General features: G+C 36.1%; 1 protein-coding gene across 1 annotated transcript; it reads left to right on the top strand.

The window, feature by feature from the left end:
* The first annotated feature begins 9,249 nt into the window (after positions 1-9,249).
* On the top strand, positions 9,250-18,426 carry LOC125832894 (protein BREAST CANCER SUSCEPTIBILITY 2 homolog B-like). Its single transcript, XM_049512076.1, has 19 exons — positions 9,250-9,385; positions 9,450-9,602; positions 9,872-10,963; positions 11,042-11,166; positions 11,254-11,408; positions 12,141-12,263; positions 12,345-12,542; positions 12,619-12,700; positions 12,792-12,842; positions 12,940-13,015; positions 13,127-13,238; positions 13,303-13,374; positions 16,309-16,507; positions 16,574-16,756; positions 16,896-17,038; positions 17,104-17,166; positions 17,260-17,464; positions 17,864-18,031; positions 18,108-18,426. Exons 1-19 carry the CDS (start codon positions 9,250-9,252, stop codon positions 18,150-18,152), a joined length of 3,381 nt encoding a protein of 1,126 aa, XP_049368033.1. The 3' UTR covers positions 18,153-18,426.
* Positions 18,427-19,461: the final 1,035 nt, after the last annotated feature.

The raw sequence follows: 19,461 nt of genomic DNA, 5'->3' as shown, positions 1-19,461 counted from the left end.
CTCAACTTTACTTATATAATAAAGTAATATAGTTTTTGTGGGAGATTCTCTAACCGACAACCACCACTATGAGCCTAAGTGGTGATACAGTGTCTTGCCCACGCTGCCAGAACTGTCTTATACTTTGTCGTCATATAGAACGCTTAACTTAGTGGATCCACTAGCTTAACTTATGTGATCATCTAAAAAGTATGACCCATTAATACCCATGATGGCTACATGGTTTATGGAGACTTGAGTTAATATGAACTCGCATCCCCATATTGGTGCTCAATACTACTCCCAAAAATATACTTAGCTCATATGTTTTAAAAACAAACTTCTTTCTTTGATTTGAGATAATTACTCAAAACTTAGCTTAAAAGTTCTCTTGGAATTGATGTTCCCTTTCTTGCTCAAAACTCTTTTGGAAATCTCAGTTTCCTCTCATCTTAAATGTTAAAACATTTACTCTTGGGAATACGTAGTTCCCATATATCATTTTAAAGAAAATGAACTTTACTCTTACTATTTACTCAACTTCAAAGCTTAAGTCTTAACACAAAGTTTAAACATTTGTAAAAGACTTCTTAAAATATGATTTACGTTGAATTATGGACTTGAACGACTCAATGCAAGGTTTTCAATAACCATAGATAGAACTCAATACTTGGAACTCAAGAACTTCAATGATACTACTAATTTCAAGAATGCTCAACTCAGAGGGTGAAACGTGGAATTATGAGCATGAACTACTCAACTCAAGGACTCAAATATACTTCTCATCTCAAGATTGTTCGACTTATAATATTCATGCGGAATTATGGGCATGAACAATTCAACTCAAGGACTTCATGGGTAACATGTAATAGTCCCATGATTAGAAATATAATCTCAAAGGGGATTAGGAACTCCATACTCAAGACTTAGAACTTGAAGATACTACTCCTCCCAAAGGTACTCAATAATGGAGTTCATGTGGAAGTTATAGGCATGAACGACTTGACTCAAGGGTCTACACAATAACATGGAACTCAGGTATACAACTCTTCTCATTCTCTTACTTACTTCCTCAAATCAATGATGGATCTCAAAGGATTCACAATTTAACTCAAAGACTTTCTTGAACTCTACTCTTAACTCTCTCTTGAATGTGAATTATGAATTCAAGAGTTTTGGTTCATGACATGGAGGATCTCATGAATACATTCTCTTCATCCTCATACTCACTTGCTCGAGTCTTGAAACAAGTTACTAGAAGTTGTAGAAGACTCCTCAAAAGGACTCAAAGGGACTTTCTTAGAATGATCGAAAGAATTCTCAAAACTTAACTCTTAGCTCTACCTTGAATTTGAATTATGAATTCAAGGTTATTATCATGTTATGAATGATTTCTAGGTGTTTAGAATTAGTTTAGAGTAGTTAGAATCGAAAAAGAGTGAAGGTGTACTTTAAACGAACTCAAACGGGGCAACCGACAACAAACTGGATGGGGCAGGCGACCCTGGCGCTATGGGTAGCGCGGGGTGCCAGCCCCTAAACTTCTGAGGAGGGTTTGGGGAGCTCTGGCTGGCGCATCACGCCAGGCCCCAACTCAGAAAACTCAACGAAACTCTTTGCTCGTTTTCTCACCCTATTTCGCCTAGAATTGAACGGTTTCTTCCCCAATCACTTAGAATTGATTACTTAACATAAGTACACTCTAATCTACTCAATACATCCCTTCAAACACTCACTTTGATCTCAAGAAATCATTAAAAATCCAACACAACAAGATTTAGAAAGAACTTCAACAACACTTATCAAGAACTCTAATCTTTCAACTTCAAGAATGAAATTTCACTGAAAATAATATGATTGGCGTGTGGGTGAACAAACCCAACACTATGGAAGCTTACATACCTCTTAGGGATCAAACCCATGGCGAAAATTCGCTACAACACGCAAGAATCTTGACGAACGCTTGATCCTCTCCTCTTTTCTCTTCTTTTCTCTTCTTGGTGTATTTTAGAATTATAAAAGTGAACCTAATCAGATTAGACCTCTAAAATATTACTAAAAATGAATTAAATCTGTCTGGATAAGGAAAAGACCAAGATACCCCTTACTATTTCCGGTTAACTTTCATTAAATGGACAGCCTAACTTCAAAAGGCCATATCTCACTCATCCGACCTCGAAACTTAGCAAACTCGGCGGCGTTGGAAAGATAATTCACAGGTCTTTCCTACGGTATCTGGTAGCACACCTAAATCATCATGAACTAGGAGTTATGGTTGTTTGAAGTCAACCCAAAACTCATTACTTAAGCATAATTTTTAAAATTTCAGATTTTACTATTTCCAATTTAGTTCTTTTTGGAACTCAAGGTGTTACATCTAGTGACCTTAACACTTAATAAATTTTTAATTCCTTGATAAAATCTCACTCACTACGAAGGACGGTTCGAATCTTAGTTTGAAAAATTTTCTGGGGTGTTACAGATCCCACAGGGAGTGATACGGTAAAGATTTCAATTACGAAGTGAAGGAGTGTTCTAATTGATTGTAGAAGTATACATTTTAGAAACAATTAAAGTAAATGGCAGGGGTTTGACAATTTATGTCAATTGGGGGGATTAGATTGAATAGTTAACAACTACGATTATCAAGTAAAGAAGGATCCTTGGGAATGTGATCGATTGAACGCCAATTTCGCTATATGGGTGATTAATATTTACTAAAAGTTGTTGAATCTTAGTGGGTAGGCTAGACTTTAGGTGCAATAGTCATTTCTCAATCAACTATCATGAATCAAACGAGTTCTCTCAAACCTCGACAAGCATAACAAAGTTAAACAGCCCAATACCTCAATTAATCTACTATTTCGAGCTAGATTGGTAAGATTGAATTCAGAACCACTTTCTCAAGCTAAGTCGACAATAACCCGATCATTACAATCATCAATTAATAGTTTTAACTCTAAAAACTCTTTCTCAAGCAAGCTCAAAATACTAGGCTAGAATTACATTTGCAACTACAATTCATCAATTAAAACTCAACTACTAATTAAACTCACTTCAAATCAATACTAAAATCAGTAAATACTAACACCCATAAGCTAATTGAAACATTTAATCACATAATCACACCCCCAAGAATGGGGGTTTTAGCCACACATAATAAAGAGCAAGAAATGGTTCCCAACTATGTTTTCCATCAGCTTGGGTAACAATCCACAAGTCTCCAAAATGCTTGAATTGAGTTAAAAAACAAACAAAACCTAAATCTCTAGTCAAAAACTTACAGAATAGTGTTAGGGATCAAAAACCTAATGTATAAACTCTCTAAAACTCAGAACTCTCGCCAAAAACTTCGAAACTCTCTTTTTAAAATCGTATTTATATGCTTCCAGATTTTCAGTTTTGGAGCCACTCAGCGGAGTAAGTCGAGCTTCACCGACCCAGTCGACGACTCGTCGAGTGCTACGTTCCATTGCCTTCTTGAATTGGCTTTTTCACACTTTCCTTCTCTGACTTTAGGCGATCAGAACTTCCTTCGTCGATTGAGTCGGTCGTTCGCCGATTCACCCTTTCAATCGCCGAGTTGTCTTTGTCCAAGTGTTGGCCTGCTGGAACTTTTGGTGAGCTTAAGAGTCACTCGACGAGTGGCTTTGGCGAGAATCAGCCTTGCTTTTCTTAAGTTTTTTTTAGCTTTTTCACTCATGTTTTCCCGATAATGTCCTTGCCTTGCTCTTTTGCCTTCATTGTTGTAAATTAGCATTTAAACATCAATTTAGAGCATAAAATAGGTATTTAGGACACTAAAACTTTAGATATTCAACCCTAAATGAGTCGAAATTCCCGACTCATCAACATCCCCAACTTAAACTTTTGTTTGTCCTCAAGTAAAACACAAGATCAAATAGTTCAACAGAGATGTCTATAAATATTGCTACTCAAGACTCAACATGAGTGCACACAAGAGGTTCAATCTACTCCTGCAATGTTTAATTGTGCACTACAATTTTCAAACTATGACTAACCATCATCGAATAGAACTCAAGTTCACAATGCTTGCTTCAGATGCAAATTCAAGCTCAACAAAAGTATTCAAATGCCCTCACATCAAGAATGATTTCATGCTCACACAAAGCTCATCAAATTTTCAGAATTAAGGAATCAAAATCAACTCCCACACTCTCAAAGATAAACACTTTCTAAGAGTACATTTCTACGACCCATAGACCAGACTATGATTAATCAAATGTTCTCGTAGACTTGAGGTCTCAAATCCATTATTGAATCAACTTTACGGGCACTTTCTACAGCTCGTAGAATGCCCTACGTCTCATCATATCACTCGTAGATAAACCATTAGAGACTTGGCATTTTCAAAACTCAACCCAAGGACCACGACTTCCTTCCTACGGTCCGTATGACTTCCTACAGTCCGTAGATAAGACTCGTAGAACCTGCTTTAGTGAAAAAATTCTATACTTTTCCTTTCCAATTTTTTTAGGTGTTACACTTATGAGACTCATTTAGGGCTCATTATTCAATGAATTAGTGTCCTCAATGCTTATTTTGTGCTCATAACTAATATTAATGTGTTTATATGTAGCAATGAAGGCTTAAGAACAAGACAAGGACATTACGATGCGAAAATGAGCGAAAAAGTTGGGAAAGGTGAAGAAAAGAGAAGCTGGAGCTAAAAAAAGCCATTTGGCGACTCGCCGAGTGAGCCTTCAGCTCGTCAAATCTTTCAGCAGTAGCCCATGGATCAAGTCAACTCGGCGAATGAAAATACACTTCAGCGATGCGTTGAATGGAATGGCGACAACGATCCAGCTCATCAAATCTTCCAAAACAATTGCACACAAGAGTCAAGCTTCAAGGTGAGAAGACCTGCACTTTGGCGGATCGCCGAGTTGTTCGGCAATCCTATCTAATATCGCCGATTGGACTCCATGCTGAGATTTTGGGAAGTTTTTGGAAAGATATAAATTCTTTTTTAAAAAAAAGAAGAGAAAAGGAGGTCCCACATAGTGTATTGCCTAGTTTTGAGAGGTTTTTACATATTTTTACATTATTGAACACTCTTGGAGAGGATTTGGATCTTGAATTTGAGGTTCTAGGATTCTAGTCTTAATTTTGGCATTGAGCATTGCAGATGGTTAACAATTTGGATGGATAATCTTTTTGGTAATGATTTCTTACTTTTTGCTATGTTTGGCTAAAACCCCTTCCCTTAGGGGTGTGATCATATAATCGGATACATAAATTAGCTTATGGTTATTGTTAATTGCTAAATTTAATGTTATTTTGAAATGGGTTCAATTATTTATTCATGTTTTCATTGATGAACTGAAGTTGCAAATTCGGTTCTAGCTTAGCTCTCTATACTTGCTTGAGAAAGATGCTTAGAGTAGAATGAATGATTGATAGTTGAATTGATTTTCATCTTTACAACCCAGCTTGAGAAAGTGGGTTTAATTAAGAAATTGGGTTGCTTGTATTGTTAAGCTTGTTGAGGTTCGAGAGAATTCACTCGAAACATGATAGTTGATCGAGAGATAACTATTATATTCAAAACATATCCTACCCATTGAGATTCAACAACTTAAATCAATTAATAACTACCTATTAAGCGAAACTAGTATTTGATTGCTCACACTCCTAAGGTCCTCTTTCTAATTGTTCAATTCCCGTGTTAATTACCTTTGTTGAAAATTGGTTACTAAATCACCCATTTGATATTCATCATCAAAACTCATTGATTTAGTTTATGTTGCGTAGTCTTTTACTTCAACAAAAGATTAGAGCACTTCTTTACTTCGTACTTGAATTCTTTATCGTATCACTTCATGTGGGATCGACCCCAACCCATTGTTGGATTTGTACTTGATTAGCAACCGCCTACACTTTTAATCGGAAGAAGTATAGTTGAGCGTTATCAACTTACACTACATTGCAGGTCCAGATCATAACTATTGATAAAGATGTGAAACAGTGGACTATTGCTCGAGCTCAAATGACACCACCGACTATATGTGATTTTTGTGGGAATGGACATACGACTCATGAATGTTAGCTAGGGAAAGCTATAGAAGAAGAGGTGAATGCAATTGGTAATTATAATAGTGTAAACTATTATAGATGCACCAACTTTAATTTTATGGGTCAGAAACATCCTGGATTTTGATGGAGTTCATCAAATGGTAGTTTGAATGCATGACAGCAAAATAATTCTAGAGGTCAAGGTCAAGCACCTCAGGGGTACCAAAATCAACAAAGATAACAAGGCAATCAATCAAGTTTGGAAGATCTAATGAAGACATTCATCATAAAAATTGATAAGATGTTTGAAATTCAAAGTGTTTCTATCCAAAATTTAGAAAAGTAGGTTGGAAAGATTGCTAATCAGATATCCCAGAGACCACCTAGAACTCTTCCAAGTGACACAGTGAAGAACTCTAAGGAGCTGAAGGCTGTGACTTTGCAAAGTGGAAAAATGTTCAATGATATTTGCAAAAGCAAAGCTTGTGAAGCTACAAAGAGACAAGATGAGACACAAGGAAGTCAAAAAGTAGTAGGGGAGTCCAGTGAAATTCATAAAGGAAATGAGAAGTCAGAACTAGAAGTTGATTCTAAATTCATGTCCGCATTGCCTTTTCCTCAAAAGATGAAATGAGAAAAGCTTGACAAGTGTTTTTGGTAAGTCCTTAGATGATGAAGCAACTTCATGGGACTATTCCTTTCAATGATCTAATCATTCGAAATAATTTAGTCCTCATGGAGATTTGATTGAATTATTATTTGTGTAAATCCTTGTGGAAAAGATCTTTATACTATACTATTTTTGACTAGTGAAGCGCTAAAATTATAATGTGTTTGTGCTCCTCAATTATGAGGACCCCTATTTAATTTATAGGTAGAATAGAGGAGTGATGATGAGAATAAACTTTCTCCCGACCAATAAGATTTAAGTGACATGACAGAGGAGTAGAGATAAGAGCAGGCTTTCTCTAGCTAATTAGATTTAGGTGACATGACTTATCATATTGACCTCTTTCATTTACTTGACATCCCATGTCATTTGACACTTGACACCAGAATGAGGCTCTACAATGAAATGGTTTTGGGCTTAACAAAGTGGGCTCATCATTTTTAGCCCTAATAAATGAATTTAGATTTTAATTAAATTCATATTTATTGGACTTAAACAATTAATCCATTTATATTATGGGTAAACTACATAAATTTCACTAGTTTAGGGCCTAATTACTAGAATTCAAGATAGTTTCGGTAACTACATCCTATACCATATTTTTTTCTGTTGGATACATATATCATTACTCGCGAGATACATGTATCCGACAGTTTGAATTAAAGAGATACATATTTTAATAATTTTGAATTAAATGTGCGTAACCTACTTCCTTAAATAAAGGAGTAATTTAGGCTTAATTAATAATTCTAACTGATTTGCACATTCATTAACATATCAATTTTAACAAATCTTCCTAAAGTAACGAAATTCTAAAACCACAAGAGTTTTCTAATTGAAAACTTCATCTCCCTGGCAACAAGTTTGAAAATCGTGGACTACCATGGGATCAATCTTGATCTTTTCTTAATCTCAAATGCTAGAAGAGACATTCTTGAATCTCAGAGTTAGGCTCAGTGCTGATGATATTCATTTTCGAATTTATGTGATTGAAAGGAACCAACAAGGAGAGAAAAGTCCGGTGGACGAAGATGGGATCATTTTTTTCATTTCTGCAGATTTATCTTGATGTGTATCTAAACTTTTTACTTTCTTCTTTCTTTTGTTTTTGTTTTAGCTTATTTTCTTTTTGGTTTCCATTTGGTCCAATTTGTTTTTGGATCCTTTTGCACTTATTTCAGCTACTTAATAATGTTCTATTTTTTTTTTCTCTGTAATATGAGCTTTGATTAGTATTAGAGTTTCAATAAGTGGAGACTTATGTTTTTGACACATTATTGATGTATCTAACACATAATTGAGATGTGATTATATGTATCTAGTTTATATGTATCTAGTTTTTATCAATGTATCTTATTAAGTATGCATGCATCTATTTTTTCTTGGGTATTAATTTTGAATTATTATTTTTTTGGATTAATGATACGACAGATACTCTAAATTGTTCCTAAATTCATGCGTTTCAGATACATTTCATATTTAGCTACACATAATTAGATGTATTTCCTTATCAATACGTATTCGAGATACATATTTTTGGAATGGAATGGAGAAATAACAAACTCAAACAATGTAAAAATCCCAAAATCAATCGGCTAAAAAAGTTCAAAATATTGCTTAAGATACATGATAGGGTTGAAAACAAATATACAATATGAATAACTATATAAAATCTTACTTTGCCACTTCAACTAATGTTGATTATGCAGTGGATATGAATCTTGTACATGCAAAAAGTATATTGAACTGTTAATGAAGAAGGGGTAATGGTGGGATACGTGTGGGAGTGGGAATGAGATACAAACTTGTTTTGTGAATTGGGGGAAACGGGTTAAGGAAGCAGGGGTAATGGTGGGATACGTGGGATAGTGGGAATGAGATACAAACGTTGAAAAGAGATAAAATTAAATTGAATTATTAATGTCCACTAATTAAGGATACCATATATTTAAGATAATTATTCAGTACTATTTTTTAAAGAGATTGTGTATCTTATTTAACTTTTTAAAATATATGATACATTTATTAAAAAGTAGTATTCTATGTAATATTTTTAAAGTAGAGATAAAATATGTATATAGGGTAGTAAATTATGTCTAGATGGATAGTTTTTCCTTATATTAATACACAATATTTATTTGAACAAATATATCATGAATTTAATATAATTTAAATCATTTTATAAATTTATATTTAATAAATTTTAAATGATTACATACTCATTTAAAAGTTCCGAGTAATATCTTATATTTGAGTGTAGGTCCAAAATTGTCTCTTAAATATGTATTTAATAGTTTTGATCATTCAAATTTCTCAGAAATTAATATTTTCAATCTCCATCAAATATTTGAATACAAAAAATTGTAAACGGATTGTCTTCTAGTTCATTCGAATGCTGAAATGGCTTTTTTTTTTTTTTTTTTTGGAGTTTGTAGCTTGTTACTCAGCCCAGCCCAGCCCATGATCCTTAATTTAGTTGGCGCGGGTATATCTTATAAGAGAAACCAAATTTTCCCGCTTTAATAAAAAAAATTGAGAACATTTCCCACACAAATTGCCGGAAGATGTCGACGTGGCAGTTGTACTCTGTCTCGGTGAATGATTTCCGATGGAAAGTCTCGGATGGAGAGTCTCTTACTGAACCGAGCTTAACCCTAGCTCCCCAGCAGCTCCAATCCATGCCCGATCTCTTGCGTCACGGTACTTGTTTGTTTTCTTCAATATTTGCATGCCATAGCATTAAATTAATGGCTTTGAAATGCAGGAAGTTCGAGATTAGCAGGGAACACTGATTCAACTTCTACACAATTTCCAATTTTTCGAACTGGATCAGGGAAACCTGTGTCAGTGAAACATTCTTCCATATCAGCAGCTCTTTCCATCCTTGGTGATGAAGACAAGCCGATTTTGGACACAGGTGTCACATTTTATCCTCCATAATAATATAATCTATTATGTCAAAATTTTAATCTTCTTCTCATTTTCTGGGGACTTGTTTTTTTTTAAAATAAGACCCAGAACTTAGAATCAGTATTTGACCTAAAATTAATTGAAAATTCAATCTTGCATTATTCTGTGTAACACTGTTTCCTTTAGATTTGTCAATTTTAGAGATACAGTGGAGTATGTGAGTCCATATCCAAGTTTCTTGACTTTATGGATATGCATTACCAAATTATTGTGCAGGCATAGGAACTGGAAGACAAGATGTTCAGGAAGCCGTGTTCCAGAAAGGCTCAGGAAAAGCCCTTAATGCTCCACAATCCTTTTCCCTTTCTAGCTTGAACAAACAATTTAGCATGTCCAACTCGTTGTTCCAGACAGCCTCCGGTAAACCAGTCAATATATCTTCTACAGGTCTTAATAGGGCCAAAGCGTTGTTGGGCTTGGAAGAAAATGGTGACCATGAAACATTTCCAGGTTCTGGAAAGAAAAATACAACTTCAGATGAGCTCTTTGGTTTTCGGAATTCATTTCCTATTCTGGAAGTAGAGGGCGTTGCTAGCACAGGGTCTACTAATGTTTCAGCAGCTTCATTGTCTCCGTTTGATGTTAAATTTAACTCCTCAGTTTGTCCAGCAGAGGAGTTAGTAGCAGATTTTATGCATTGTGCAGATAAACCTCCTCCAATAAAGTTTCATACTGCTGGTGGTAGATCAATAACAGTTTCCTGTGAGGCATTGAAACGCGCAAAGAGTCTGCTTGGAGATCTAGAGCTGGGTTGTCTTGTTGATGAAAAGGATGTGGCTGATCCATTGCTTTCTTTTTCAAAAGACCAAAAATCTGTTGATCAGGTCTCCACCAAAGAATTGAACTCTGATACTCCTGTTTCCCTCTTATCGGCAGCGAAAGGTTGTGGGTCCTCAAGCATTTTTACATCGCCACTGAGATCAACTTTGTATCATAAGAAGTCTTCGATTAAAACAGAGAATCTCGTTCCAGCAAGTAACTTGATAAAGGAATTTGATGCTGTGGCAAAAGAACGCACTAGTAGGCTGGACCATAGTATTCCACAGAATGGAGAGCCTTTCAATAAGAACTCAGCAGCTACGAACCTTAGAGAAAATGACATCGCTTCAAAACCTAAATTGCTAGAACGGCCTTCCAGGGGCCCTTTGGTGGATATCTCAAATAGTATTGGAGGAGGATTTGCAGATAGAAACCAGAACGTTGGTCGGAAGAGGAAACCCGGGGGAAGTTTTGTTTCTCCATTCAAGAAGCCTCGAAGCACTAGCATCGTCAACTCTCTCAAAAGAAACGATTCCGGTGCTGCTAATGGTATATTTGAAGTTTGTAAATAGACTCCTTATGGCTTGTCTTAAATCATTTTTGATAGGTTTGATATCATTTAACTAGGGTTCTCAGATTTAGCACCAAAATCACCCTCTCAAAAAGGAAAGGTTTCAGTTCGATATCCATTCCATGTGGCACGATTGTATATGAAGGAGTATCTTGGAAAGCCCCCATCAATCCTGAGCAAGGTGTGAATGGACCAGAATAATTTATTTCCTTTGATTGATGACTTTGCTTTTGATAGCTGATACTTCTTATATTCTGTGGAGATTCAGCTAGAGAGTTTGCCAGATGACGTGAGAAGGATGAATCCAGTTACTGCTGAGACTTATGTGCTCAATGATAAATCTTGCTCAGGTTGCATTGGAGTAGAGTCTTTTTTGGAGATGCTGTCTCATTCAGGAGCTTCCATGCAATATGTTTCTAAAAAGTAATTTTTTATACCTCTCTGCAAGAACGTTAAGAAAAATTTGTTGGCTGTCAGAATAGCTGCTGTTGGAGTAGCTACATTACTAGAAGCAACCAATTTGGTTCAAGTGTTGCATTAAATGATTGTTGACCTCTTGTAGCAATATGAATAGATATTGGTAATAGTACCCATTGAATCATGCATGTGTGTCTGGGAGCTTTTGTTGAAGCTACGAAATTATTTGGCTATAGATTTCACATTCTGTTCTGACATTGTTGAGAGTTACAGGAACTTGTATTTTCTACATTCCCTTAGATCCACGGATTGATCTATAAAGCTATAATCATGGGTGTACGGTATGAATTATCAGATGGAACCAATTAGTTCCAAGTGCTGCACTAAAGAATTGTTGCTTGTAGCAGTATGCATAGTTGTTGGTAATAGTACCCATTGAATTATGCATCTGGGTGTGTCTGGCAGCTTGTGTTGAAGACTACAAAACGATTTGCTGATAACTTTTGCGTACAGTTCTGACATTGTTGAGATATCCTGGCACTTTTATATGCTACTTTCTCTTAGATCCACTTATTGATCTATATAGTTATAAACTTATAATCATGGGTGTACTTGTCTGCTGAGCAGATCAAGACAATTCTATCGTTTAATATGGTTGATGTCTAATAAAAGTTTATCTTCCTTTTAAATTGTTCTTTGATGCGACATGCTTACAAATATTCTTCATCATTCCAATAGGTGGATTACAAATCACTATAAGTGGATTGTTTGGAAACTTGCATCTTATGAGAGGTGTTACAGTGGCAAATTTTCTGGGAAACTTCTGACAATATGCAATGTACTTGAAGAATTAAAATACAGGTATCTGTAATTCAGCCAGTTTGTGCATTTCCTCTTGGATCTTGCAGGTACAATAAAAACATCAATTCATCCTTTGGACAGATATGAAAGAGAAGTAAATCATGGTCATCGATCTGCAGTTAAGAGAATTTTAGAAGGAGACGTCCCACCTTCTTCTATGATGGTACTCTGTGTTTCCAATATCTATTCAATTTGTGTCTCGCCAGTTGGACCTCAATCTTCACTATCTAGCACGACCGAGAATGGAACTTGTGCAAAAGTTGAACTGACCGATGGGTGGTAAGAAAAATATTAATGTTTATCACTGTGTTATAAATTGGATTTCCTGATCATGCAGAATTTGTTTGTTTTATAGGTATTCAATAATTGCTGTCTTAGATATACAACTATCCAAGAAGTTGGCTGCTGGAAAGCTGTTTGTTGGTCAAAAGCTTAGGGTACCACATTAAATTAATAGTTATAGTCTATTCTTTGAGTTGGGGGTTTTCAGAATTTCATATTTCTCACAGCTTATCTTGTCATTTATAGATCTGGGGAGCTGGATTGTGTGGCTGGACAGGTCCTGTTTCACCTCTTGAGGTTGTTGCCTTTAGCAGCTTCTAGATAATAAATATTGTTGCTTTCAAGGGCTTTTCCAGTTTCTATTGGCATTTTTAAAGGTCTGCATTAATTTCAGGTGTCAGGGACGACTAGTTTACTGCTGCATATAAATGGGACATATAGAGCTCATTGGGCATCTCGTTTGGGCTTCTGTAAGTATTAGTAATACCAAAAACTGATTACTTGCAGTAATATCCTGGCTATGCCATTATAATTTTTTCTGTTTCCGTTTGTCCTGTCTTGCTTCATGTAAACATTGTTAGGTAAAGGTGGTGGTATTCCATTATCATTTATGTCAATCAAGGATGGTGGAGGTGCTGTTCCACTAACATTGGTTGTAATTTCAAGGATATATCCTGTTCTCTTCAGGGAAAGGTAATTGAAAGTTGTTGGGGAAGAAAAAATAGTTTTGATTCTGATGACAATCTATGACATCCAGGTTAAGTAATCGGGGGTTCGTTGTAAGATCTGAACGGATGGAAGATAAAGAGATGCAGTATTTTACTGAAAGGTGATACCAAAGAAATAACTATTTGTTTTTTTTGACTGCAAACTTGCAAAAAGATTTCTCTCTGTCTTTCTTTTGGTATCTGCATTATGGGTTCATTTTTAGAATTGCTTTAACTTCTTCTCTTTTAATTTGAAAATATCTGTCACATTTTCTTCAATTGGTAGAAACTATCACCTAGATGCAAAAAGAAGTAACTTAAGTGATGCAGTCAATCTTTGCCTCACTCTGGATGAAAAAAGCTATCATGAGTTTTGCTCACTGTGCCTTTTTGCATCAAGCAAATGCTAGTTAGCTTTTGAACAATTTAATAGCTCAGTGCTTCCCACAAAACCTTTATCCCTTATACCCCTTACTTCAGGTGGTCCATTTGAGTTGTATCATTTTATAATCATCCAGTATATCCACCCAAAATGTGTATTTGTCCTCGGTCACTGTTTGATGCTATTACATGCATCCTTGAATATCTTTTGGTAATAAACTCACTCTCACCTTTGTGTCCTCCTGCCAGCTTCTTGCAATTTGCTTTACCAGCTTCTTGCTTTTTCCTCATTTGAATCCTGTGATACGTCAAGAAATGTGCCCCAACCCCATCATAGACCACAGTGCATCTGATACTAGTTTAGTAACATTATGGCAATAATCTTATGGATCACTCTTAAGTCCACGTTTGATTTATTCAATAAATATGATTTCTTTGCTCCAACATAAGTAAAAGTGGCACACTGGTTTTTTCTGTAAAGTGATCCTTACTTCCTGCTATTATGTGTGATTTTCTATCAAATTTCCAGTGGGTCAGACATCTGTATCGATCTATTAATTAGAATAGCTATCTAGAATAGGATAGCAGATTAGTTTTTAAAATGGAAAACACAAATTGGTTTGAGTCATGCTCTACATCAACTAGTATTATTACCATTATTTTGGTAACTGTAACAGACACAAATTGCATGAGAAGGCCTAGAAACCATCACTTGAATATATTTTACTAATCAAAATATTTGACCTTTGCTTTAAGATAGTGATTCAATCCTTCTGAGCATATTGAATACTGGATCTGTTATGAGGCATGAAAATAAAGTTAAGACATTGGGATAGTATCTCCTTTTTCGTCAGGCAAAGGACAAAAAGAAAATAACTCGCACTGAGCTTAGAGAACAACATCAAACAAGTCACTAATTTTTTTTCATGTTTATTAGGAAAAAGAACAGAGCAGTCAGAGGAAAATAGTTGTTAAATGAATGCAAGGAAGAGGGAAAATATGAGAGGATCCAACATAAAAAGGAAAAGTGATGGGATTTTCTTAGCCTTAGAAAACATGAAAAGGATTTTATTTCGCATAACTTACCTTCCTTACCAAATACTCACTCTATCATTGCCATCAGTGACGGGATATGCCACGGAAAAGAATTCATAAGCATGAATCATGGAAGGTATAAAGACTTAGAACATAAATATGACTTCGAATATGTAAGCATCAGTGATAAAACATTTAAGTATGAGTATAGAGTATTGGAAAAGGAATTCTACCTTAAGCTCTTTCTTCAAGACCTTAAACTAGATGCAAATATTTTGAATTCGTGGCTTGTTCAGCCTCCCATGCAGCCTCTTCAACATTATAATTCCTCCATAACACCTTAACTGGGGTCATTCATAGGATAAGTTCTCTATAACATCAATGTCTTAGTTAGGCACAGTGTTTTTGGACGGCGAAAGGCAACAAGGGTCTGCCTCGCCTCGTGGCGTTGCCGCTCGCCTTTTTGGATTGAGGCGTCAATTAATACCAAATACTTAAAATATTTATTTTGCATATATAAATATCCAAAATCTCAATAGCAATAACATATATTAGCAAATACTATATTAATTAGTACAAAACTAAATTAAGCAGGGCAGAATAAATATAGAAGGATTGATTTTCTTTTTTTTAAAATGTAGGCAGATTGCAGTAATGCAGTCAGTTAGCAGTAGCTTCAAAATAAAAAAACAGACTTCCTAAAAGTTCATAAGGCTAATGTTCTGGCCTATCCCTCAACCGACGATCTATGGTTTGTTGAAGTCAATTTGTTTTTCAACTCCTAAAAGCTCTTCTGCCAAGCCTGTGATCATTGGAACTTAGTCGTCTTTTGAGTCAATTTAGTCGACGGTGGAGAAATAGAAGATAACCTTCAACAAACCTCTGATAGTAACTTGCCAAGCCCAAGAAACTCCGAATCTCCATAGGGGTTGTGGGCCTTGACCAGTTTTTCACGGTCTCAATCTTTTGAAAATTGACTACGATACACTGGTCAGAATTACACGGCCCAGAAACACCAGTGTTCAACAAAAACTCACATTTAGAGAACTTCACATACAACTGCTGGTGCCTTAGTGTCTGCATCACTACTCAGAGATGATCTGCATGCTCCCCTTCGCATTGCAAATACTCCAAGATGTCATCTATGAAACATAATTACGAACATGTCGAGGAAAGGCTTGAAGACCCTATTCATAAGGTTCATAAAATCTGCTGGAGTGTTGGTCAAGCCAAATGACATTACCAAAAACTCAAAGTGGCTATACCGGGTCTGGAAAGCTAATATAGGGAGATATAGTTGTTTGAAGATGGACCTTGGCCAAGCTAATGCAGAAACTTAGCTTGTCAATAAGCCCCCAACTTAACTTTGTGCTAGAGTTCCCCTGTGACCTTAATTCACATCCAACATATTCCCCACAGTCAAACCTTGACCTATACACCTAGGCACGGCCAAAATCACCCGGGTTGGGGTCGAACTATACACTTTGAACGGTTCAGACCTTAGTATGGGGATTTGACGTATTTTCTAATACAACTTCAACTTTCATGCAGTGCCGTTTCAATACTAGTTGATACATTTTATCTATGAATATCTGGATATGTACTGATATAACCTATATTTGTGAGTTGTGTCAATGTAGACGTAGTAGCATTTTGGAGGGAGTAGTCTCAGAATCTCAAAGAGAAAAGAGAGATGCATACATCGGAAGCGACTATGAAAGTAAAGAAGGGGCAAGGATTTTAAGGATACTTGAGAGAGCTGCAGAACCAGAACTTCTGATGGCAGAGATGACTTCAGAGCAGTTGAATTTATTTTCATCCTATCAAGCGAAGTTGGAGGTACGTTCATTTCCACCCGCTTTAGCCGTAGGAGGCTAGTCATGATCCCCTTTTTGTCATTTTCAGGCATTCAGGCAGTCTGACCTGCAAAAATCTCTTGAAAAAGCTTTGGAAACTGCTGGACTTGCTGAAAGAGACGTCACTCCGTTTATGCGAGTTAGAGTTGTTGGATTGACTAGCAAACGTACACCATTGAAGTGCTGTCCAAAGGAAGGCTTAATTACAATATGGAATCCTACTGAGAAACAGGTATGAAATTGGGGTTTAATGTCCTTTTGGTTATCTGATTTTGCACTGAGATATTTTTCTTTAACCTTGTATCCTTTCATTATGCCAATATGTTTCTCAAATTTGTACTTATATCATCTCTAACTGATTTGTTGTATAGCACTGTGGGCTTGCAGAGGGTCAAGCTTTTTCTGTTACAGGGCTTACACCGATAAGCTCAGACTCTAGCACCCTTTACTTGCAAACAAAAGGGTCCACATCCAAATGGCTGCCTTTGTCTCCTCTGGCAGTTGAACATTTTGAGTAAGTATCTGCTATTTTCATTCTTTTACTGCACAAATTTATACATCTGATACCTGATCCTGCAGGAGCTCTTTCTGTCCTCGCCAATCAATTTCATTGAGTAAATTGGGTGAAGTTCCTATTTCCAGGTCGGTCTTGGTGGGAATATCTTAAAGTCAATACTTGTGCTCCCGAAGCGAGAAACTTCTTTTTTACTTATTTTGTTGCTTGGTTTCACTCAGGGAGTTTGATATTGCTGCAGTGGTTGTTTTTGTGGGGCAGCTGTATACAGAAGCTCATCAAACAAAGCAGTGGGTATTTGTGGCTGATGGATCCAAAGCTATGTTGGATTCTGATGACGAATTAGAAACCTTGATGGCCATCAGTTTCACCTCACCATGCATAGATTCATTTGCTCCAATAAACTCCAACCTTGTAGAATCTACGGTGAGTACGGATTAAACTACTAGCAGTATGTGATTTTCCTCATAGCCACCATTACCGAACCTCTGATTTTCTGGAAGCTACTTATTGTTCCTTCAGAAAAATCCTCTTCTATTCAGCCATACAGGATATGTTGATATGCCATTAACTTCAACTCTAACAAATAGGTGTGTTGCTGAAAGGCATCTGGGGCTGGGGTCTTAGTACTGCAAATTTTATAAGCTGTCAATTTTTCTCTTATGGTCTTTGCATGTATTCCATCCTGAAAATTATGTCATTGAGGCTCCCACGGTATTCCTGATTAATGAATTTAAAGGGTTGTACTGTAAAGTAAAACCAAATGTCGATGAAGTCTGGTGTTTCTCTTATTTGCACCCAGCTGAAATAATGAAGTTTTTGCAGGTTTGTTTTTGCAATGTCATCAAGAGAGCAAGAGATAATGTTAATAACCTCTGGGTAGCTGAAGCAACCGAAAATTCAACGTACTATTTAAAATATGATCATTCAGATTGTTCTCATCTAAAAGACGCGGGTGCTTCTGCTGAAAGATGGGCAAAGATATCTGGCTTGGTACGTATGCTGGCATCAGGTCAGGGTATTACATATCAGCTGCATTTTTTCAAACTAGTATTTTTCTTTTATGCAGAGACTTGAAAAGCTTAGGGGAAGAGTTCTATCTATAATTAGCTGATGTGGAACTTAAGCAGGGAAAGGCTGGTAACAATTTGTCACTCCAACTAAAGAAGGCACATTTTAGTGCTGCACACATAAAATGGTAGTCCATGGGTTCCTATCACTAAATCAAACCGTGTTGTGTTTTAATGAAGTTGTATTCAACGATTAACATGTTATGTTGGTTTTGGTTTTGGTTTTCGTCATCATCCCAGCATCAATCCGTCCCTAAATTTTATGTGTTTAGATCCAATTTGATGGTTTTGAGGACCTAGCTACATTTACTTAAAATGCAAATTATCTTATAGTCGCAATCATGAAGTTTTTTTTTTTTTTTTTACACTAGCAACATAAACCCTATTAATAATCAAGGTTTAATCACTATACGTAATAAACTGGGTCCAATGGTGCAGGTCATGTTCTTCGCCGGCAAAAAGGTAGAATTGTCATGCGGTCAAGGACACATGTATTGGTTTAACTTTGATTAGTCTATTAGTAATTAAATATGTTAATAAATAATCTGAATGATTGTTGATGTGAAACACTTCAAATGGCTCATCCAATGTACACGTTATTTTAGATGTTACAAGTTTATGTGGTGTTGCATCCTCACCTTGGGAACTATTGTCTTCAATCGAAGGGTATGGTCAATTTTTTCACAGTGCACGACTATATTGCAAGTACCAGCCAAGTCACATCCTCCCAAAAAGATGATGTTTTACCCTTAAGAAATATGTCAATCAATCTATCACCAGACTTCATATGGCTACTTAGATTTCACCATGTATGACTAGTCAGACTTCACCACACAAACATATCATCAATATACTCACAACCAAATGATGAATTGCCCCTAAGAAAGTCATCACTCTATCTATCATTGGGCATGAACTCAACATCTCCATATCAAGTAAAAACAAAAAAGTCCTAAATCAAAATAAATAACAAGAAACAAAACAAAATGACTAATTTCACACATTCTCAACAAAAGCATATCACATACATAAAATCAAGGCCCGACAAGGCCACACAAATCCAAAACAAGCCCAACAAGGACATAGTCAGAAAAATCAACAACAAAGTAGAGTAGAAATCCCAACATCAGTCATATAAAATAAAGTACCCTATGTCATGTCCCGCCACCAACATAGGCAACTCTTGCAGCGAAGAAGGCATGGAGGTTTCTAGAATAGGCTAGAAACCCTTAGATATTTCAAGAAAACCTTAGAGAAATGTAGAATTCTCTAGATAGGGGTCAAAGTGTAAATATTTGAGGGACCTCTCATGTAAATATTAATTGCACTTTAGTCCTTGGAGAGTAGTATAAA

The sequence above is a fragment of the Solanum verrucosum genome, unplaced genomic scaffold (genome assembly GCF_900185275.1).
Source record: "Solanum verrucosum unplaced genomic scaffold, falcon-dt-bn FXZP01000039.1, whole genome shotgun sequence".
Classification (NCBI taxonomy): Eukaryota; Viridiplantae; Streptophyta; class Magnoliopsida; order Solanales; family Solanaceae; genus Solanum; species Solanum verrucosum.
The sequence above is the reverse complement of the archived record's forward strand: the minus strand, read 5'-3'. Positions and strand labels throughout refer to the sequence as shown.